At 36.3% G+C, this 24047-nt stretch overlaps 1 protein-coding gene and 1 long non-coding RNA gene across 4 annotated transcripts; one reads left to right on the forward strand and one right to left on the reverse strand.

Annotated features, from left to right (window-relative positions):
• Positions 1 to 5953: 5953 nt before the first annotated feature.
• LOC126948860 (uncharacterized) lies at positions 5954 to 9048 on the reverse strand. Its single transcript, XR_007723556.1, has 3 exons — positions 8980 to 9048; positions 7212 to 7298; positions 5954 to 5994 (listed from the first exon to the last, which is right to left on the reverse strand). It is a non-coding gene; the product is annotated as an uncharacterized LOC126948860 (long non-coding RNA).
• On the forward strand, positions 9034 to 23785 carry C2H3orf14 (chromosome 2 C3orf14 homolog). 3 transcript variants are annotated; one of them, XM_050781274.1, is made up of 6 exons: positions 9034 to 9169; positions 9832 to 9943; positions 10610 to 10674; positions 12077 to 12200; positions 21487 to 21561; positions 23394 to 23785. In XM_050781274.1, the coding sequence occupies exons 3-6, from the start codon at positions 10622 to 10624 to the stop codon at positions 23520 to 23522; spliced, it is 381 nt and encodes a 126-aa protein (XP_050637231.1). In that variant the 5' UTR covers positions 9034 to 9169; positions 9832 to 9943; positions 10610 to 10621; the 3' UTR covers positions 23523 to 23785. The 3 variants fall into 3 exon arrangements, with proteins under 3 accessions (XP_050637231.1, XP_050637232.1, XP_050637233.1); XM_050781275.1 differs by having other exon boundaries at positions 9137 to 9282; XM_050781276.1 differs by having other exon boundaries at positions 9151 to 9269.
• The last annotated feature ends 262 nt before the right edge of the window (positions 23786 to 24047 follow it).

The raw sequence follows: 24047 nt of genomic DNA on the forward strand, positions 1-24047 counted from the left end.
AAGATAGACAAGGTTCTTGTCTTCATGAAATATATGTATATGCCAGTGAGAGGAAAGACAAACAAGTAGGCAAATTTATATCAGACAGAGGTTAAGTATTACTTCAAATAAAGAAAGCAAGGTAAGAAGACAGAAAATGATGGTGAAAGGAATTTTGGCAGGGTAGGCAGGAAAGCCTCACTCAGGAAGTGACTAGCAAAGAATATATAAAGCTCTGCGGAAGATATTCCAGGCAAAGGGAACATAAGGTGAAAAAGTCTTTGAAACGGGACTAAGCTTGGTGTACATCAACAAGGTAAGAGTGAAGAAAGGGGAACCTTGTAAGAAATGAGTTTAGAGAGGTAAGCCAGGATCTGATCAAGCAGGGCCTTAGAGGCCATGCGTGTATTTTATTGTAAGGAAAATGGAAAGCCACTATAGGGTTTAAGGAGGGGAGTTACAAATTCCGATTTATGTTTTTAAAAAAATCACTAAGACCATAGAGAAGACTGTAGAAGGCAAAATGTAGGATAAAGAAAACTAAAGATGAAGGTATCACGTTTCTTTAGTACCTGCATGTTTGGACACCAGGTAGGTAGCACACAGTACCTATAACAACATACTCCCAAAACTTAATTTATTCTTTGATCATGAAATTAGGAAGAAAAATGTAAAGGATAGGATCAGATATCCAAAGATATTACTCAAGACACTGATGGTAGATACAAAATATAAGTATTTTAGAAAGACTCCAAAATCTGATTTTAAAATAACTAAAGTATAACCTCAAAAATCACCGGATTGTATCCAATAACTAAAGGATTTTAAGTAATCAATTTTACAATATATGTTATTTTTTAAATGAGCTAAAAAATGAGAGTGCTATACATTAAAGATTACAAACTCTCAGTCTGCTGGTATGTTTTAAGTTTTTTGCTTTGTAGTTTTTTACTTGAATAAGTTGCTAACACTGAGAAGATGATTTCACATGAAAATCCAGGTTTCTGTCTTCACCTCAAAAATCAGCAGCTCCAGGCTGGGTGCGGTGGCTCAAGCCTGTAATCCCAGCACTTTGGGAGGCCGAGGAGGGCGGATCAGGAGGTCAGGAGACAGAGACCATCCTGGCTAACACGGTGAAACCCCGTCTCTACTAAAAATACCAAAAAATTAGCAGGGAGAGGTGGCGGGCGCCTGTAGGCTGAGGCAGGAGAACGGCGTGAACCCGGGAGGCGGAGCTTGCAGTGAGCCGAGATCGCGCCACTGCACTCCAGCCTGAGCGACAGTGCAAGGCTCCGTCTCAAAAAAAAAAAAAAAAAAAAAAAAAAAACCCAGCAACTCCAGCACCTTTTATTCTTGCAAGGCAACAATCTTGGAGGTGAGCAACTCTATTTGTTCTTATAAAATTCTACTAGAAGCTTCTCTAAAAATAAATTCTTTTATGTTACTTTTTGAATAACATGGGACTTTTTATGTTGCTTTAAAAAGAAAAGAAAGTGTATATCCTTTTGCGAACTTAAATATATTCCACTAGCATCCATGAAGAACCCATTAGGAAACAACAACTGCCATGAAGAGTTTGGAGTATAGGTAAATAATTCTAAAGGCACAGGAACTCTTGGAGATTCTAGTGAACATTTACTCCACAACCAACCCCAAAGTATTTGCCTATGGGGTTGGTTGTGGAGTAAATGTTCACTAGAATCTAGATCTGAGGTGTCCAATAAGTCACTAGACTCCAAGATCTGAGGTGTCCAATAAGGTCCTACTTTCTAGTAGGGTGACCTGCACCTCCACACCTTTATGCATGAGAGCAACATTTCTTACAGCTTCACAGGGCTTACAAAAGTGGCGAGCAAGTCCCTTCACCCAGGGCATCAGCTGCCATCTATGAGCTAATCTACTAATCAGACAGATACTCAGAGCAAAACTTGCTATATATAGGAAATGAGAAATCAACTAGTCCTCTCAAAAGGATTATGTTATTTCATATAAAATCTACAATAAAGCATTGTTAAAACATATCACATCCCTTCCTTTTTTAAGCTATCTGACAAGTCAGATGAGACTCCTTAGATACACTGTAAGTTATTTTTGTACTATTTGCTAGATACCACATCAATGTGTTCACAAACAAGAAACAGTTGCACTCTACAAGTCTACAGAAATGACAGTACACAAAGAGCTGAGATCAGGAGATGAGAACAAAGTATAATCAAACAAGCTTTTCTTTTCCCTCATAAATACTATCAGAAACATAATTTTAGCACCCCTGAAAGCAACAAGCTAAAATTGTGAATTAAATAGATGTAAAATATATTTTTATTGCAAAGCAAAGGAAAGAAAAATGCGATCTCAAAGGTACATGCATGGATATCTGTGGCAGATTTTGGAGTCTACTTTTATGGAACACACTTCATGAAAATAAGCTTTGCTTCTACTTAAACATTTCAAAACATTAAATGTGTAATAGTTTTCCCAATGGCATATGGTTTGAATTGATACTGGTAAATAATTGTACATAAAATGAAACTACACTGAACTAAATGTTAGTAAAAGTGACAAAATAAAATACTAGCAATATAAACCATTGCATTGGGTGTATGCCATATTACCAGGTGAAAAAAATTTATTGCAATTACAGGCTTTCATTATTTATTTCACTTGTACGTAATTACATCTTATACATGTCTATTTAGTAATATCAATCTGAGACATCATTTTGAGAATATAATTAACCGGATAGTAAAACAGAACGTGTGTCTGTTTTACTATTTTTCTCTTTATTTCAAAAAAGTTGGTCTTTGTTAGTTGTGTTTAACTGCCATCTAGAGTTAAAATGAATCCATTTCTTTTCCCCCTACTACTTCTCTTCAAAATTTTAGGCATACAGGCATACATGTTTTACTTCTATTTCACATCAAACAAATATTCATCAGACAACAAAACTGTAAAAGGATAACTTTACCCAATTTGTCAAACTACTGTTAGCAATTACACCCGCTGCAAATATTTAAAGTTGACTAAAAATTGAGACTTACATTTACACTAGTTAAAACGCTATTTTTGACTATATAAACAAGCCAATGAACAACCTAATACACATTTGGACTTTGGGAAATATATTGAAAACTTCAAGCTAATTTACAGTCTATTTCATAGCCTACAATTTGGGTTGTTTTTTTTTTTTCAAGAGTCCAAGAAAAGCAGACCCAAAGAAAAAGACACTCAGTAGTTACTTCATTTTTTTCACATATGAAAAATATGATTATGAAAAATTAGCTAAATCCCAAGTGCATATTCAACTAACTAAACTTTTTACTATTCTTATGGTAAAAGTGGCATTCAAATCCCAATTTCAGCAGGGAGTTTGTAAGAATAAGCCATCAGTACAATTACTCAACTTTCAATTTAAGAAAGTCATTATTAAAAATCCATTTTAAAAAGGGATACCGAAGAGAAAGATAAAATTAGATTTGAAAGTAAGACTTGATGCCCTAGCACAGAAGAAATGTATTCACATGAAGTGTTCCAAAAATTAGGTACAATATTACTGTTCTTATATAAATAAAGGGTATAGGTCTTTTTAAAATTAACTATCCCAAATGCATTCAACCACAACAGATTTTTCTAACAATATTTTTACACATCATTAGATCCTGAAACAAAGAAGTTGCAATCCAGTAAAACTGCAACTCTTGTTCTTTCAAAGGAAATTATATGCAAGTTTTCAAGTGGATGCACACAGCAAACAATGATGATGAAAAACTGGCTGGTGCAAAGAGCCTTGAATGTTTTCAATAAACACAACTGTAGAGCATTACAAAAAGATGGGAATGGCAGAATACAATACTTATCACGTACAGTACTCAAGTACGCATTTAAGAAGGTTCTTAATTGCTTGCTCAGTTGTGGACCAATAAAGTTATTACAGGATTATAAGAATCAAAGAGGAACAAATGGCGAGAAAAAAAAAATAAACAAGCCTGAAGGCCATGAATGAGAAAATGCCTACCTCAAGAAAAGCCTGGGTTAAACAGTCATAGAGAGACTAGTGAATGTACTGAGAGCCACCAGAAAATCAGGGAAACAGGATTGAAAAAATAATAATAAAACATTCTATAAATTACATACATCTGGAAAAGTGTCCGTTTAAGACAAAGGATTTGTGTGAGCTCTAAATTACTGAAATTTGTGAAGTAAAAAGTACAGATGGTCCCTGACTTACAACAGTTTGAGTTATACTTTCTTGACTTTACAATGGGTTTATAAGGTATTAAATGCATTTTTAACTTACAATATTTTTGACTTACAGTAAGTTTATCAGGATATAACCTCATCATACATTAAGGAGCATGTTCATACACATTTACTGTGTATACTGTTGGGGCTTAAAAAACAACACTGCAAAATGAATGGTGTTTTGGCATGCTGAACACTTCGAACCATAATAGGAAGGCCTTATAAATTACCTCAGAATCAAGGACTTTCTTCTTTATTTTTTTTCTTTTGAGATCAGAGTCTCGCTTTGTCACCCAGTCTGGTCTCAAACTCCTGGCCTCAAGCGATCTCCCACCTCAGCCTCCCAAAGCGCTGGGATTATAGCCATGAGCCACAGCACACCTATAATCCCAGAATCAAGGATTTTCTAATCTCTTCTGAACTCCCTTCTCTCCACCCCTAGAACAGGGTGAAATTTAACGCCTAATATTCCTTTAGCTGCCTTAAGACCTGGCCCACCAAAGAGAACATAATTGCCTTCCATCCTATCCTTGAAATTTTAGTACCAGGAAAGAAGACTGAGGCATGTAACCATACCTGAAGGGATTTTGTTCTGCCTGTTGGGCTCGAATTACAAAGAAAATCATTTACAAGCTAGTATTTCTACCTCCCAGGTCCATTCATCTTCCCTAAAGTTTGTATTATCTCTCTAAAAATTGCCTACAGCACCCCCTTCAACATTTCCCTCTCCCCACTGGAGTATTTAAGCCTCAACTATCTGGCTCCTCTTTGAGTCCCATATTTTACGTGGCTCCTGTGTTTATGCACATTAAGTATATTTGTATTCTGTATTAGCCCATTCTCACACTGCTAATAAAGACATACTCAAGCCTGGGTAATTTATAAAGAAAAGAGGTTTAATTGACTCACAGTTCAGCATGGCTGGGGAGGCCTCAGGAAACAAACAATCATGGTGGAAGGCACTTCTTCACAGGGCAGCAGCAAAGAGGATGAGTGCACAAGCCAAGGGGGAAACCCCTTATAAAACCATCAGATCTCTTGAGAACTCACTATCATGAGGACAGTATAGGGGAAACCACCCCCATGATTCAATTATCTCTACTTGGTCTCACCCTTGATGCATGGGGATTATTACAATGCAAGGTGAGATTTGGGTGGGGACACAGAGCCAAACCATATCATATCCCTTTTTCTCTTATTAATTTTTTTATTGTCAGTCATTTCCACAAAGGTTCAAAGAGAGTAGAAGGGAAGCTTTCCCTCTCCCACTATAATACAACAAACAAATGACTTCCTAAGAATCATCATGCGTGCTTTCAGTTTAAAATTTCTAATGTTTTCTCAAGTGCATTTTATAACTACTGAGGTTTTTGTTTTTCCAAGGAAGGAAGAGGCATATGCAAATTCTCACTGGCAATCTCTAGGATTGAACATAGTTTTATCAGCAAGATGTTATCTCTGCAGAGAATGTCTAGAACATAAACATCAACTGTGAGAATGATTTCTCTATTGAAGCATTTTATCTGATTGAACCTAAATTGATACCTGGTTCACTAACAAAAGCTCTAAAGAAGTATCTGCTTATAAATTCTCTCTACTCAATATCCATCAAGGGCCAATTTAAAGCATTTCAGATATATTTTGAGTACAGAATATTTTACCATAATAAAATGAACAGACTACAATTATTGAACAAGGTAAATTTCTGATGATTTTATTTCAAAGTAAAGTACACAGGCAATTGGACCCACTTTACCAAATTTCATCCAGGATTTCCTGAAATAGAAAGAAAAACTAACTATGTCAGTCATAAGCTCTTTATTTTTTTAGTACTTGTCTACCTAGAGTAAACTCAAAGGGGGTCTAAAAAGATGGCCTTTATATAAACTATAACAGAATTTACTGTTAATAACTTGGAGTATTTGAAATAGTCAAGGATTTTGCAATTTTTTTATTTCTTACTCTTCAAAGCTTGTCCTTCCTTTTCCATCCTCAAGCTTTCCTTTTCTGTCTTAATTTCTATTCTCTACTCAACAGTCTTACCTCCTCCAATAATTTCCTTTGTTACTATCAAACCTCCATTTTCAAAGTATCTGGCATCAGAAATGAAATCTTCAAAATTAAGGAAAATGAGGAGAAAACATTCTTCCCAATGCTTCCTTTCCACTAGGGCTCACACCAGATGTACTCACATGCACACATTTCTATGCAAGTTGCTTCCCTCACTTAGAACACTCCACACCACACTCTCCTGCCACTTGATACACCCAATCACAAAAAGACTTCCAAATCAGCCCATTTTTCAAGGTCCACCTCAGTCCTTCAAAATGTTGTCTATACTATTCCAGCTCATGGTGCTCTTTCCTTTCTTATCCTCATAATCGGCATACTTTTTAATTACATAATCTCAAGATAACATACAGAATTATTGAGAATACTAACATCAAACAGTTTGGAGTTCATTTACTAGCACTGTGATCTTAAGTAAATCATTTCTCTAAGTCTCAATTTTCTCAGTTATAAAAATGAGGATAGTAAGACTTTGGCACACTTGCTCACAGGGTTTTTATGAGAATAAGGTAATTCATGGAAAGTGACTGGTACAGAATAAACATTCAATAAAAACCATTTTTATGTTGTCAGCCATCATCCTCCAGCTTTTTGTGTATACTTTAAAAGCCCAGCCAGCTTCTAGGCTCTTAAGGGCAGATTACATCTTACAGATGTTTAATACATACATCTTTATAGAATTTATGACTAAATGATACAATGTTTTATAAATAATGAAGGTAGGGGGCAATTAGAGAAGATTATATGAGGCTGAGGAGATAATCATAGCATGCTGGTGCACAGAACTAGTCCAGGGGTTAGGAAACAATAATTTCACAACACCTTGCAGACTGTCTCATTATGGATCAGTTGTTACTTAGTAGGTTGCAATAATTTTCATGGCAGGCTGTGAATACCTCACTCCAGAAAGTATCCAAACTTACCTGATAAACACAGAAGCTATATGTTAATAGATACACTGTTGCCAGAGATTCTTCCTCACCAGCCTGGTGACTCACAGAAAGGATCAGCTGTGGGCAATATGATGAGAAATGCAGCTATCACAGTAGATCTTTAAGTAGAAATTACCCACTTTTATTGGATGCTATAAAACAAATTATCAAAGTCTATCTAGATAACCTCCAAGTGTCTGTGATATATTCCTGATTACTGTTCTTAAAAACTGCAAGAAAACTCCCAAGGTATTCCTCAGTTCACAGCTAAGGCGGATGGTGACCTACAAAAGTTGGGCTCAACGTTGAAAGAGCTGGATTTGTCCCAACTGTGTTACTATGCAAACTTACACAAGCAGGGAGTTAGCAGTTTGTCAAGCAACAAACAAATGCTATAATGAGCCTACAGTTATTATTTTCACACAACCCATTACCAACTTAAGAAAAATCCTTATTTGTAAATGTACACAAAAAATAAACAAGAATTCCATGTAACCGTGCAAAAGCTTTATTTTATTCCTAGAACACAGGACCACTCAAGGGTCTACTTTTCATCTTTCCTAAGTGGTAAGGGTATGGAACAGCAAAATCAAAGCTCCTATCAAGTGAAGATAGAGTACTCTGAAATTATGATGAATGTTAACGGGAGGAATTATTTCATCCGTTCATTCAAAAATATTTACTGAGCACCTGTATGTCAGGCAGTTCCGGTTGCTGAGGATACATCAGCAAAGCAGAGACAAAAATACTTGCTCTTAGGATGTTCAAATTCTAGTGGTGGGTGCACTGGCAAACAAATAAATGAGTGATTACACAATATATGGATTGTTACTGTGTTATGGAAAAAATAAAGCAGGTGGAGGATACGGAGCCAGGAGGTGGGGATCTTCTTATATTGGAGATTAGAGGAATGGTTCTGTGAGGAGGTAGATTGAAAGATACAGGGAATCGAATCTATAAATGTCTGAAGAAGGGGCTTTCCAGGCAAAGGAAACATTAAGTGCAGAGGTCCTGACGCAAGAGCTACGTTTTACGTAAATATTCTGGAAGGAGAAAATTAAAAATATACCTTGGATTTTGGAGTCCTTAGCTCTTTGTGTTTTACCAGCAGAGCATCCTTTATAAAGAAAACAACTTTACCTCTCTTGAACCTTTTCTTCCTCTGCATATTAGAGAACTAACACTACCACGTACTTCAGTTATTTCAAGAACAAAAATTAAGAAATGCACTTTACAGCAACGAGATATTATTACAAAGAGCGCTAAATTAACAACCACGCTTGTCTCCTTGGCTGTCAAATGAAGCTAATGGTGCCCATTTCACAGGGCGTTGCGGGGACTCAACGAGATAACCAATGTAAATATGGCGACTGACACTCAGAAACCACTCAAGGCGTAATCCAGCAATACTACTGTCAACGCGGGGTCTACCAACAATGAGCGGGCAGGGGCTCTCGTTGCTCTGCTCAGTATGAGACGTCCAGGACGAAGCACCTCGAAGCTGCTTCATATGCACTCGCTGAATAAACCGACTGTAAATTCCACTCACTCTGTACTTTGCCGAATTTTTCGCACTTCTACATTCTGCTGGGACATTCCAGCTTCTAAGGACCCAGCTTCACTCTCTAAAACTCTTTCAACATATGCAGGTCTCACTTTAAAAGGTCTTGAAATGGACTTACTACCAGACCGCCTTTCCCTAGGGTTCGTAAAGACCCTTCCAAGTCACCCTCCCGCGCGCCGCGTGCCACACGCCCACCTTCTGGTTGCCGCGACTACACCTCACGAACCTTTCGCGCCCCAAGGCGGCCCTTTATAAAGATGCGGTGACGTCACCGCGCGCCGCGCGTGCGCAAATATGGCAACGTGACCACGCCCTGGCCTGCGCTGAGGCCCCGGCGTCGGCGCAGTAGCTGGTGCCTTCCCGGAAGGGCTCAGAGGCGGGCTCGGTGAGTGGAGTCGGACCGTGGGTGGATGCCCTGACTGCCTGACGGTTGCGCAGGGGCCTGCAGGACCGCTGGGGAGGATGTTGTTAACGTAAAGAGCCAGGTTGATGAGGAAGGTTCATGAGTCCTTTGGGTATAAGCGGGAGTTGGGGCGGCCGGAGGGCAGATGACTCTGAGAAGGTGCGGATCTTCGGTTCTAAGGGAGAATTTGATTTGGTTTTGTCTGAAGTGCTGATAGCGGGCCTCACAGAAAAGTTACCATGAACCGACTTTCCGGGATTCCCTTGGCGCTGCGTTAATTGGCCTTGTTGCAAAAGGAAACCGAGAGGAGGGCGGCGAGGATTGGCCTGCGGTGATGTTAGCTGAAAATATCTGTAATTAGACCCTGGAGGGCGGGCCTGTGAGCGATTGCTGTCCGCGGTGCTGAAGGAAAGGCAGCCATGCCTAGAGGAGGAAACCTAATGAGGGCAGGGCGGTGTTTCCGTTTTCCTTGGCCGGGTTCAGCGCCCTACACTCAATAGGCGTGGGCTTTCTAGCAGGGCTGGACACTCGGGCGGTGTGTCCATCTTTAGACAATCTTTATGGAGTGCATAGATGTTTAATTTCATAAAATTTAGGAAAGCTTCATTTCAGGAAGTAATTTTATTCCTCTTTTTCTCCCTTAGGGCAAGCACTTTCAGCTTATAAGCCCAACCAGATGAGTTGTCTGCAGTTTTGGAGGCCTTCAAAGCATTTCACTAGACCTCTGTCTGTATCGGTCCAATGTCTTTAGCCAAGGTGAGCTTGCTCGTTGTGTAAAGTGTGCCATGAAAATGGGCTTTCCTACACTCCACAAATGAGAGTGCTGAGCAGCCAGGGGAAGGGGAAGGTATCTATCTAATTGTGCTTTTCCTCACAGTTACGCATGAAAAGTAATTTCCTATTTAGAAGAGAGATGGTAGAACTGGGCACTCTTCCAATAAAGGAAAGACCTTGAATTTCCAGTTGGTTCTCATACTTGTTTGCCTGCCTTTCTGTCTATGTGTGTTTGCACATGCATAAGCGATGGTGTTCCTGTGTTGAATTTTACAGAGCGGATTTTTTTTCTGTTGATGCAATAAAACGTTTACTAGTCTTAGTACCAGCTGCTTGTTTGTTTTTAATTCTGATTGAGGTTAGAGTCTAGAAAGAAAAGGGGAGACAATACGAAATATGTTGGGTTTACCTAATTCATGGTGTTCTTAGATAAAACTGGCATGCTGAATAAAAATGTGTTTAATCGCGTCCTTTCATTTTATACATTATTACATCTTAAGTTTTCTTTTCTCTTCTGAGAAGTTTTCTTTTCTCTTCTGGTTTCTCTTCTGAGAGAACCAATGGATTAAGCTACTAAAATAATCAAATGTTGCAAAGCTGAGGACATGTGGTAGAAGTAACTTTAAATGTTTTTATTCTTTATGACAGCTTTGATTAAAGATGACTTCCTTGTTTGCTCAAGAAATTCGCCTTTCTAAAAGACATGAAGAAATGTAAGTTTTTTTTAAAAGGATGATTCAGATATAGAAATTGAACTAGCTTTGTTAGTGAAATTTTGTATGCACAGGATGACTTAAAAATTTGAAAGCATGTCATTTTAATTTTCTGACACTTAAGAGGTCTTAGTGTTAGGGAATGTCCTTGTTTCTTATGAATAAGCAAGATTAAAAGATATGTTCTATGTATTTTTACTCTTTGTAAGTAATATATAAATAAATTTGCCCCTCCTCCCACCCCTTCTAGGCTCCACATTGGTATTTAATGGGCTTCTCTAAACCTCTTACCCAGGACTGGCTTCATGGGTATATGACTTATATATAGTCATAGGTCTTGCATTTGGTTTAATGCTCTCATGCCATTGTTTTGCATCATTTTAGACTGGACCCTCAAATTGTGTAGCCAGTCCTGCTCTTTGTTTTGTATTATTCACTCTTTTCCTCCTCTCTCTGTGGGCTTTCAGGTTTTCCTTTTCTTTAATTAATTACCAGACGTTCTTTCCTTGGCTCATAAGATACTTTCCTTACCAAAAAATTGACTATTCATAGACTTGGGATTTTAATTCCACCTTTAAGACAGCCCGATGAAACACAGTGTTTCTTGAGAACCTCCACAGCTATTTGGGAAACAGTTTGACTGTTGTGTATACCAACTTATGTATCTTTTAATCATCTTACATATTGTCTTAAAAAGAACAAAAATGTATAAAATAAGCATTTGACCAGCAAGAAACTTTTAAAGTATATTATATGTAACAAAGTAGTTTGAAGATATTGACTTGTAATTTTTTACATCTTTCTTCAATTACTGTTTTACCTTGTTGTGAGTATGCATACATACACACAGCCTCTCACTCATATATCAAACCATCATCTTTCTCTTGGAAAAAGAGGGAAAAAATATTTTTATTGCTTCTTCAAACATATGGAAGTTTAGCACAATTCTAAATGTGTAACATGAGATTCAGGGGTACTGAAGTGTTAAGCAGAAGGTTTCATATAGCAAGTTATATCAATGTATGTGTGTCGGGAGGTATATATAACTATGTGTACAAAGGGATATGTATTACAGTTTGCATTTTCACCAAAAATTAAAACATATCTTCAACATTCTAAAATAATTTCAAAAGACCAGAGAGGCTAAAAAAACAGAAGCATGTACTTATGGCATATATAAAGAATATGTTAATGAAAATAAAAATGATTTTAACCAGATTGACTTAAGACTTATTGAACTACCTCAGATTTTTCACTGTCTTATTAGTGGACATAGTAATTGACTTTTAGAATAGGTTAGAGTTGAAGTGAGGTGTTATTAAGAAATGAATTTTTTATATTGGTCAAGCAGTAAAATGTTTGCTTTTAATTTTTTAACTCTATAATCTTCATTTTTTTCTAGAGTATCACAAAGATTAATGTTACTTCAACAAATGGAGAATAAATTGGGTGATCAACATACAGAAAAGGCATCTCAACTCCAAACAGTTGAGACTGCTTTTAAAAGGAACCTTAGTCTTTTAAAGGTAAGTTTCCATGACTTGAATATAGAAATTTATCCCACCTCCTCAAAAATCTTTTAGGTAAGTTTCATAATATTGATTTATATAATTTATTGGTTCTGAGTAATAAGTAGAATTACTAAAGCAGCATCTTTTTTAAAAGCCCATGTCAGTTAGATAAGTAACATATGTATCCTCATTTTTTTTAATTAAAAAAAAATTGAACTCTGTTTGCAATCAACTAGAAAATCAATGACTACAGAAGGAAGTGTAAGGTCACCCTTTTGCAAGAAGTAAGAAATAGAAGATGTACCTTTCCATCTTTCATCTTCTTTTATTTGAAAGGAAATCCTGAAAGGCCATAAAGTACCTATAAGCTATTGAGAGCCAACTCACAACTATCAAACATCATAAAAACAAGAACAATTTGATTTTGCCTGACTAGGCAAACACACAGAATTCATATCTATGATAACAGATTTCCCAGCTCCCTCTTGATGGATATGGAGGAGTGGTCAAAGTGTATGATTGTGCGGGGCCTCACCATTTGGCCAATGTGCCCATTTGGAGTAGAATCATATGTGTAACATTTTTGGCTGCTTGTTATACTTTGCTTCCAGAATTGTATGGCTTCATCCATAATTAAAACCCTAAAGTTTGCTTCCATTCAAGCTTCCAAGAGATCCTATGACTAAAACATTTGGTAGTAAGACTATATTATTTAAGTTATAAAGCAGTGTTTTCAGTTTTTTATTGTTAAATATTTTCATCGATAGGCATGATATAGTTATCTTCTGTCCTCACTAGAGGATAAAGGAAGAGGAAAATTCAGTTATCTTCTCAGCTTCTGGCAGTTTGATCCACAGTAATTTAAGTCACAGCCATAGTGCTACCAAAGCATTCTATATTGCCATATGTCTTACTTGCCCAATGGTGTTAGCAATATTTATTTTTAAATGGAAATATATAGGATAATCTGGAATTTGCTCTGAAAAGTTAGAAAAACTAAATTAGAAGGCTTAATTGCTACCTACCTGCAGCACGTGATATGATATTTAGTTTTCAAGCATTTTCCTTTTAATGAGCAAGTATTTGATGAATGCTTAGAGGGTCCTTACTGTTGAGCTAGTTCTGGGCAGAAAGTAGGGACAACAAAATAAGTATAAATCAGAGCTCTTGATATCAAGAACCCAGAGACTTTGTGTGATCAAACATTAAATTACATGGAATAGAGTCAGGACTACAGAAATAAGAATTTAAAAAATCTTTGAGAGCTAGAATATTCAAAAAGGTCTCAAAGAAGAAGCTAAGCCTAGCCTGTATTTGAATAGGCAGAAGGCAAGGCATACTGTTGGATTCTTACAAAAGAGCCAAGACCAGAAGACTGAATGACCCTGTTAATGATCCTGGGAGTGTGACTAACTAGCTTAGAAATTCACAGGAAACAAGGTTGGATATGTGTTATCGGACCAAAGAAGTTGAGACTTGATGTATAGACATAATTCAGTACTGAAAATGACTAAGCAAAAGAAAAATATAGACTTATGTAAGAAATAAATGAGTGGGTATTTAAGGAAGATTCATTTGCTATTTAGATGCAAGATGATTTCAAAAATGGAGAGAATAGAGTTCAGAAGGGTAGCTAAGAAATCATAGTCATACATATATAAGGAACATAATGAACCTGGTTTCACAGTTATGAGAAACTTCAATTTGGTATGATATTTTTCCCCTGATTATCAAAGTGAAATATTCCCACTGTAAAAAAAAAAAAAATTAAAGGGTAAAGACGAAATAGCATACCTTCCATATCATCCCGCTGATCTAAAATTAATATATTTTTGTATATTTTCTTTGAGTACTTCAGTAAACATTTATTGAGTACCTATTATATCACAAACACAGTGCTTGCTGCTAGAGATGCTGCCTCTTCTCTTTTTTTGCATTCTTTGAGTCATTGCATATGCAATTTTTAAAATCCTACTTTCCCTCATATGTTTTTAAACTTTCAAAAGAATTTTAGTGGCTCTACCATAGAAGTCATTATGAAAGTAAAATAAATGAGACTTATCCAGGCACAGTGGCTCATGCCTATAATCTTTGGATTATCCTTGGGGAGGCCAAGGCAGGAGGATCACTTGAGCCCAGGAGTTCAGGTCCAGCCTGAGCAACACAGCAAGACCCTGTCTCTAAAAAAGAGTTAAAAAAATTAGCTGGACATGGTGGTGCATGCCTGTAGTCCCAGCTGCTTGGGAGGCTGTGGCAGGAGGTTCCCTGGAGCCCAGGAATTCAAGGTTACAGTGAGCTATGATCATGCACCGAAGTCACTGTACTTGCAGCCTGAGTGACAGAGTGAGACTCTGTGTCTGGGGAAAAATAAATAAATAAGACTTGATTGCAGAATTTTGAGTTGGTAGACACTTTAAAAATATGTATATTAGATTCGATTCTCATCTAAAGGTATTCAATTTTTTTGCATTAAAACTTGTTTTCCTGTTAAAATAGATAGAAGTGGACCTGCTTTGGGTCAAAGCACCACCTGTTCAGTCTTTCCTTGACTGCCCAGCTGTGGCTTTAAGGAACTGTGAAAAACCACTGATCTGGGCTAATTCCTTAATTTAAAGATGAGGAAACCATAGGGCAATTACTCCTGATACCACTTGTTCAGGACAGGTTAAGTTACATCTAGGATAGGTACTTTAGAACTACAGCCTACACTTTAAAAATGGTTCCAATAAAACTTGAAAGCATTTCTGTAATAAGAGTACAAAATATGGATGACGTCTATTAACATCCATTATTTGACCTTATTTAGATCTTCTGACCAATATAATGAACATTAAAAAGGAATGAGCTTTCACTTTTGAAAAGGACAGTATAACACTAGCATTTTGGAATGATATGGTTATATACTTTAAAAAACCAAATTTGTTCTGAAAGTAGTATAATATGAGTTAAGTAAAATTGGTGGATAAAAGATACAAAAATCAATAGTAATTCTAGGTATACAACTGGAAAATATAAGAAATCACATTCACATTAGCAATAAAATTCTAAAATACTTGGGAATGATCTTAACAAGGGGTTTGCATGATTGGTGTAGAGACAGTTATTACTCTGAAATGGAAGATTTAAAAGAAAACTTACAAGGAAACATGTGCCTTAATCCTGACTAGGGAGACTATTGTTTTTTTAAAGACAGCTGTTACACATACCCTCTGAATTGAGTCTTTGTAAAAATTACACATAAAATTAAAAAACACAAAATTATTTTTAGATTTAAATAAGTTCCAACAGAATTCACCTTGAACTCAATGTCTGTAAATTCCTTTGGAAAACAGCAGGAATATAAAATATCAAAGAATGTATTTTATAAAGGAGCAGTGAAGAAGAGACCAATTCCATCAAATATTTGCACATATTAGTAAATGAATAGATATGAATGTAGGTAGTGAAGAATAGGCTTCAGTCAGTAACTATCATAAAAGATAGTGAACTTTGAAAACACAGGGTGGGTGATTTTTCCCTGTTAGTATTAGTAAAATGGAATTTATCTGCCTTTTAAGAACATAACAGAATTGGTATAGATTTGGAAGAGAAAGAGAAAATTGTGTTTCTATAAATACTGCCACAATGTAAGCTGACATCTCTCCCCATGTACCTACCATAAAATTTAGTTTTATCTAGAAAGGCTATTCTATAAGTAGGGCCGGGTGCGGTGGCTCACACCTGTAATCCCACCACTTTGGGAGGCTGAGGCAGGCGGATCACGAGATCAAGACCATCCTGGCCAACATGGTGAAACCCCGTCTCTACTAAAAATACAAAAAATTAGCTGGGTGTGGTGGTGTGTGCCTGTAGTCCCAGCTACTCGGGAAGCTGAGGCAGGAGAATTGCTTGAACCCGGGAAGCTGGGGGGTTGCAGTGAGCGAGATCGTGCCACTGCACTCCAGCCTGACGACAGAGTGAGACTCCATCTCAAAAAAAAAACAAAAAAGGCAATTCTGTAAGTCAACATCATCTCCAGAGTAAGCTCATGAGTCAGCTGGACAAACACTCCGGGGTGAGAAAGAATGAGAAATGGATGCAGCCGGTGAGAGAATGCTTCCACTGAAGAACACCCTGGAAGCCTTCATGGGGCAGTTGGCAGTTAAACAGGGACTTCAACAAACTGCCACCCAAGATGGTTGGTGACTTATAGGACCCTCTCTTCTTTCCTTCTTACCTTTCTCACCTCCAATTCCTTGAAGAATACGTTTAATAAATGCTTGCATGTTCCTGTACCAATGACCCTGTATCTCGTGCTTCAGTATCTTATTTTTCATATCCCAGAAATTGGCCCTCCAGCAGCTTAAAAGATTAAAACCAGCCTGGCCATAGCTAGGTTCACTGTATATATTTATAGTGAGGTATTAGATTTCAAGTTTTGGAGGAAGTGGCATGTATAGGGATAGGGAGAAAAAGAGATCTCAGCATGTGACTTTCTGTGCTCATATTTTACCTTTCCTAATCATGAATCAACTCATTTAAACATAGCCTTCTCAGTTCTGCCATAGAGTAACATTTATACTATCATACACACTGGGAACTTGTTTTTTAATTGTTATGAAGAGTTTCAAGCCTATATAGAAAAGGGAATGGAAGAATGTACTTACATGTGCTTATTACCCAGATTCAATAATTATCGAAACATGGCCAATCTTGCTTCATCTATATACCTCATCCCCTTCCCCAACCACTGAGTTTATTTTGAAGGTATTCTCCAGAAATCGTATTGTTTCACCTTTAGCTATTTCTGAATATATCTGTATTTTTTCAGTGTATATCATTAAATGATAAGGACTATTTTACTATTTTAAGCAAAATCACAATACTATTATCAATAAGAAATTACCACTAATTCCTCAAATATTCAGAGTTCACATTTCTCTGATAAATCTGTAGGCATGTTTACATTTGTTTGGATGAGAATCCAAATAAAATCCAACATTGTAATTGATTGATACGTCTCTAAAAGTACCCCCTGACCTTTTCATCCACTTTTTAATTTATGTGTTAAAGGAATTAGGTCATTTGTCCTATGTGTTTCTCAGTTTGGATATTGCTAATTACATCTCTGACATATCATTTTGCATGTTCCTGTATTCTCTGTAATTCCTGTAAATTGATCTAGAGCTGTGCTGTCCAACAGAAATATACTGTGAGCACATATGTAATTAAAATTTTCTAGTAACCACTTTTAACAAAGTCAAAAGAAACAGATGAAATTAATGTTAATAACATTTTCATGAGGTATATACAAAATATTATTTCAAATGTTTCTACCAAAAATTTGTAATTAAATATCCCATATTCTTTTTCTTACTAAGCCTTCCGAATTCAGTATATGTTTTGCACTTACAGCACATCTTAATTTGGACTTACCACATTTTAAGTGCTCAATAGTCACATGAGGCTAATGGCTATCATATGAGCAGTGAAGTTCTAGAGGCTGGATCAGATTCAGGTTCATTGTTTGGGGGAAGAACATTTCCATAATTCCTAGCTGTCTCATTTTGGAATGTTGGCAGTCATTGATGATCATTGCCTAGATATATTCATTAGAGGTTGCAAAAAGAATATTCAAATTCTTTTATTCCTTCTCTTTCAATTGCTTGTTATTTATATGAAAGAGAATCTTCCCCTCATCACTTATTTGGTTACACTGAAGTACAGTTCATGTAGGAAAAGGTATGACTTCTGGACACTTTCTCTATAGCTTTCAAAATCATAGTTTGGTTCTCTGGCATCCTCTAATGGTGATGAATAAGGTGGTATTTTGTTTTTAGTTTATCTGGGATTTGAAATGTTTCAATCCCTTGCAATTTTTATTCTTATTTATGCCTTATGTGTCCCATTTTTACTGTGGTGAAGCCTCTTCAAGTTAACTCCTGAATGTCTTTGACATTATCCTAACAGTCTTTGATAGTTTCCCTTCTTTATGATGTAATGAGTTATTCCAGGCTCATTATGTGCCTTTGCTGCCCAGACCTGGAATTGGCCATTGCTCCAAGAAGCCCTGGTTCCTTTTGGCAGGAAATACATTTAGAGCCCTCAATCTGGGTACTAAGAATGCTTATTGCAACTTGTTTTGTTATTGTTTAAAATAAAATACATCAAGAGCTTATAACAGTATCTCCAATTCAATTACACGATTGAAGATTTAACTTAAAATTGCTGATCTTACGCATCTACCTTCTTTTTCCAACACCGAAAATCTGTTTCCAAAGAATTATTCTATGATACAGACATGGCTATCACCAATAATATGATTACTGAGAATGGTTTTCAGTAAGATAACTTTTACAATTTCTTTTTGTCCCCAGGGTATACCCCCACAAAGGGTGTCCAGTGAATACTGTGTTCTAAGAATACTTGATGTAGCTCTTCTCTATGTGGTTATACCACAAACTACATAATAGTTAGATTTGTCACATTTAGTTTCCAATTTGGAGGGAATTGCTTTTTTATTTGTCCTATAACTATATAAAATTTTAAATGTTCTAGTGGCAAGTCTATAAGACAAGGGAACAATGTATAGTCAAGTAAGTGTCACCTCCCTTTTCACCCCCCTTTTTCCTTTCCCTCTGCCTGCTTCGGGTACCTTTTGAAAAAAAAAAGTTTTGGTTTATAATCAGGAAACTTTTACATCTTATGTATTCATTTAATGAATATTTAATGCCTAGTACACACCCTGCACTTTGTGAGATACTCAGATGCATAAAGGTTGTATGGGACACAGTCCTTACCTTGTGGTAGTATATAATCAAAGGAAAGGTTCTTATGTGGAAGTATTAGGGTATAACTGGCTACAGAAGGCTAGGATCAAATTGCAAAGTTGTTTGTTTGTTTGTTTGTTTGTTTTCAGTCAGGCTAAGGAATTCACACTTCATCCTCTATGTAGTGGGTACTGATGATTTTTTAAGTCTAGGGAAAGACATATGCAAAGTAGTTCTTTAGAAAAATGAATTGATCCCCTCTTAGGTATGGATGGAAGTAAAACAAGACATACTGTAGGCATGCATCATACAGTAAGTACTCCTCAAGTATTTGTTGAATGAATAAGTGTAATCATAAGGCCATAGCATTGGAAGTGAAATGGAAAGGCTAGGAGAGATATCCTGAAGGAACAATTTATAGACTTTTGAAAATTTAAATGGCAGGTATAAGAAGAGTTAAAGATAGAGTATAGAGCATAGGTATCTGAGGGAAGAGAATTCCTACTATTGTTCATTCATTATATCCTGTAGGAATAAGATGAGCTTAGTTTCATTTGGTTGAGAAATAAGGGCTAGGAAGAAAGGTTAGCCATGCCTCTACAGTAAAAGTTACTGAAGCTAGATAGGACACAGTCTTGAGAGACAGAAGATAAAAAATATGAGAACAGCTGCCACAGATCTTAAGAACTCACACTTAGGAACAAGGGGAGAAAAATTAGACAGCCAAAGGGAAAGAAAAGTAGGAATCAGAGGTGAGCATGTCTTCTAAGAAAGCAAATATCTCTTAAGCTAAGAAATAAGTTTTTCAGAGGCCTGATAATTTATAGTCAGAATACTGCAGAGATAACAGTCAAGTGTTTAACCATAGGCCTGCTTTACCAGGCCATATGTCTCCTACTTGTATCTGCTTTCCCATTTAGAAATCTGCTCTCCTATAAGAGATATTAAATATCCTTATTTTCTGGTCTTCAAGAAAAATGTTTATAATATTGTCTACAATGCTAGTGGCACCAAGATCTGCCATTAACAATAATCTTATAACTTCTTCCAGTAAGGACCATAATTGGACTTGTGATTATTTTATTTGTGTTTATTTGATTTATAAAGGTAAAAAACATTTTTCCAGGACCTTGTAACATCTCAATGTAATCACACAAAAGTTATTAGGCTTCTGTATCTGTCATAGCATCAGCATCAAAAGCTCTTTAGCGTGCATCTTAGCTATAAACTTCTGGTATGGGATAGACATGCTAAAAATCAGCTTTTTTCCCTAAATTCATGGCTTTTTTCCTTCAAATCACCTTCCTCCAGACAGCAGGTGCATTAATGGTTGTGCAACTTTGGGGAGTCCCTTTAGGGAATTTCCTGTTTTTCCCTTTTACATTTCACACCCATTCCTTGCTCCCGCCGCTACCATCTGCTATCTCTTTTCTCCTGTTCAGCATTGGCTTCTTCACACCCCACTCCCACGCCCTTTTCCATCTCTCTCCGTCTGTCCAACAGCCCTCTACTTAGACTGCTCCAGTGCTTGTACAGGAATCAGATAACTTTCTCTTTTCTATCAACTCACTAAGCTCAACAGAGAGACAAAATTTATATGGCCTGTGACCAAGGCCACATTGTGAACTTGACAGACATAAGTGGGCACAAGGCAACATGGGTGCTGATTTTGGGAGCGTTTATTAGACAATGCTCAAGTGTTCCACTAAAAATTTGTGGACTCCTGCATTTCTGGGCATTTACTTCATGTATATATAAAGATAAGAATATTTACCAGGGTATGAATTAAGTTTAGTTACCTTGGTGTTTTTACAACTATAAGAGAAAAATACACATATCTACAAGTAAAACTACACATTAAAGCATGGTGCTTGAATGCTTTCAGCTGAATGACATACTAGCTAGCAATAAAACTTGCCATTGAAATTAGCTTAGAAAGCTAGTACTAAAAAGATCTAGATGGTATAATGAAAAGGTTCTTGTCACTAAGTACTGAGGTACCTCACTGAGCTTCCATTAAATATATGGAATATTTGCATACATATAATTTTTTTAATTGAACATTGAACAAATGAAATGTGTGCCATTGATATGCTATTTACATCTTCTAGAGAGACTAGAACTCTTCACTTTTAAGATTAGCACAGGGTGGGTCTGAGTATCTGACTGTTTTTGTATCTGAATATTTTATTATTTTATCCTTCTGGCTGTTTTTTAGTGATGTAAGAGCTAAATTAATGCGCTGAACACTATTATAAGACACTCTTTTTGCATGAATTACTGACATTTACTAGCTATTCAAAAGTGAAAAGGCAGAACCTAGAAGTACCACCTCCCCCACCTCTATTTCAAAATAAGAAATGCTGTATTCTTTATCTGAAATGGATTAATTGAACAGTGATCAGTTTTCCTACCGCGGTGTGCCTCCATCCATTCAAACTATATCCAGAGAAGAGTGGAGGTGAGAGATTCGGGATATAGATATTGCTTGTACAGGTGCCATTTGTTTTATGTAAATCCACTTTAATATAAAATGCCGATATCTGTTACAGGATATAGAAGCAGCAGAAAAGTCACTACAGACCAGGATTCACCCACTTCCACGGCCTGAGGTGGTTTCTCTTGAGGTAAGCATCTTAAGGAACAAATGTAAAAAGAGAAACTCTATCTATCAGTAGCACACTACAAGTTAAACAATGGTTATATATATTTTCCAGGTATGTTTATTCAGTACATTAAAGAAGATATGCCTGTTTGATCTTTTTATGTCCACAGTACTGTGCTTTATACATAGGAGGTAACTGAGAAGTATCTTGATTTTTAAAAGTTTAGCAATTGGAAATTTTATAAAGATGGGGATCTTTTCACCTTGTCACTTAGAAACAACTATCCTGTTAAACCATAACAGACAATATGCACTAAATCATGAGATGACAACACACCTAACTCAAATGCTTGCTGATGTTAGAAGTAGCAGTTTAGTCCCTTCACCAAAAATTTAACCAGAGCTAATTAAATGCATATTATCATACAATATAGTATGGCTTTTGTCTGCTTTATTTTGTTCAGTTCAAGAACAGATTGGGAAGATGGTTGGCAAAAATAAACTATATTTGGTATATGAATACGTTTGTGATGAATGAGAATTTACTACATATAGAATAGTTTCATTTTGTATTTTTAATGACCTTTCTCAAATACAGGTTTTGCTTTCTCCCCACCTGGGGATTAATAGACTCAAAATTAGAGGCTGAGAATTTTCCCCTCAATTTTCTGTGTCATCTAGGGTAACAAAACAAGGCAGTGATCAAGGATACAAAAAACTCTGGTACAAAGTTGTATCTTGGACATGTCTTTTTCTTTGTCTGATTCTCCAATACCTTACTCTGGCCTATACAGGACCCACACAATGGGAGTTACCCCAGCTGCGAATGTCAGGGAAACTCCCAACAACGGGCCTCAGATGGTATTTTTCTTAACTAGTCTTGCACAGCAGGATGACCTTTACTTTAAGTATGTCAGGCTGTTTCTGAGACCACATGCATAGATATATAGACATATAGAATCCCTCACCATTTTCAACTTGCAGAACTGCTGTATTTAATGCTTGGAGTGAATATTTTTGTGTTTCTAGTGCTAACTCATTGGCTGAATTTCCAAAAATGAGATTGCTAGTGATGATCTAATATCAGTTGCCCTCCTATGACACAGGGCTTTGGGCAGTTTAGTTCTCTTTGACCTCCTTAGGGCAGTCACCCAAGAAATCAAAGCTAGACACAACACGCAATGTTGCATGAACTTCAGCCTATAGACTTCTACAGTCAGACCAATAATACAACATCTCAACTTCCAAGCTGTTTGTATTAAAAATTATTAAATTATATTGACATTTTGTCATCATAAAAATGGGGAAAAACTATAGTGGATATATATTTCCTACACAAGGGTCCAATGTATCTGATTCCTGTGCTATAACACACTAGTTGTATTTCAGTTCCTGATCTCATCTCAGGTCAAATCTTTTGATGTTAATCCTGAAGCATGATTTATGTTTAATAATTTCATTGTAATAATTTCAGTATGGGGTAATCATTTGGTTTGGGATTTGGAATACTAAACAAAAACATTTAATGGTTATATCACCATAAATGATACTATTGGCAATAATCATGAAGTTGGCCACAAGAGGGCGTGTAAAATCACAATAAAATTCTAAAACCTGTAATTCTGCCAGACTCTGGTTTTACTGAGAAATTTGAAAATTAACACTAGTAAGTAGCCAGATTTTTTTCTAAAATTAACATAAAATATTCTGTAGAGGAAATGCATTCTACGTATATGTGTGTGTGTGTGTATATACACGCACACACACACTTAAGTGAATAAACATTTAGACTATTATGAAGAGCCAAGTTCAATTGCTTGATATGCTTTTTTACTTTTGAATTTTTTTTTCCAGACTCGTTACTGGGCATCAGTAGAAGAATATATTCCCAAATGGGAACAGTTTCTTTTAGGAAGAGCACCATATCCTTTTGCTGTTGAAAATCAAAATGAAGCAGAAAATACCATTCAAAATGAGGCATAGCGATGACTTCTTCACGTGCTATTTCAAAAAGCCTGTTTAATAAAGCTGAATGTTAAGGTGTATGTAGGTTATTGCAGGAACTTTAGGAATTAAATATGTTTATATTCTTCCATTATCTCCTAAGTGACAGTGAAGATATGAGAATTTACTGGCAAGTCTCATGCTATCACCTACTACTATTTCAAGGTCATGAATTTGCTTTCCTCCAAACCCATAGACGTGTTAAACACTAATATTAAAAGGTGGATTCTTTATTAATTAAATTATTGTCAGTGTTGTGTGTGTGTGTTGTTTAAAAAAAAAAAAACAATTTACAATCATTCTTCTCTAAGCAGGTATCTTGGCTCTGGTTTTAAGTTTTTTAGAATCCTTACTTTTTAGGGACAACGTATAGGATCAACATGGTTCTTTTTTTTTTTTAACCATTATTGTTTCTTTTAACAAATTAAAAGACAGTGACACCTAAAATAAACTGCTTTAGTAAAATAACGTATGAGAAAATAAATTCATAAGATTTTATCCCTC

The sequence above is a fragment of the Macaca thibetana genome, chromosome 2, assembly GCF_024542745.1.
Source record: "Macaca thibetana thibetana isolate TM-01 chromosome 2, ASM2454274v1, whole genome shotgun sequence".
Classification (NCBI taxonomy): Eukaryota; Metazoa; Chordata; class Mammalia; order Primates; family Cercopithecidae; genus Macaca; species Macaca thibetana.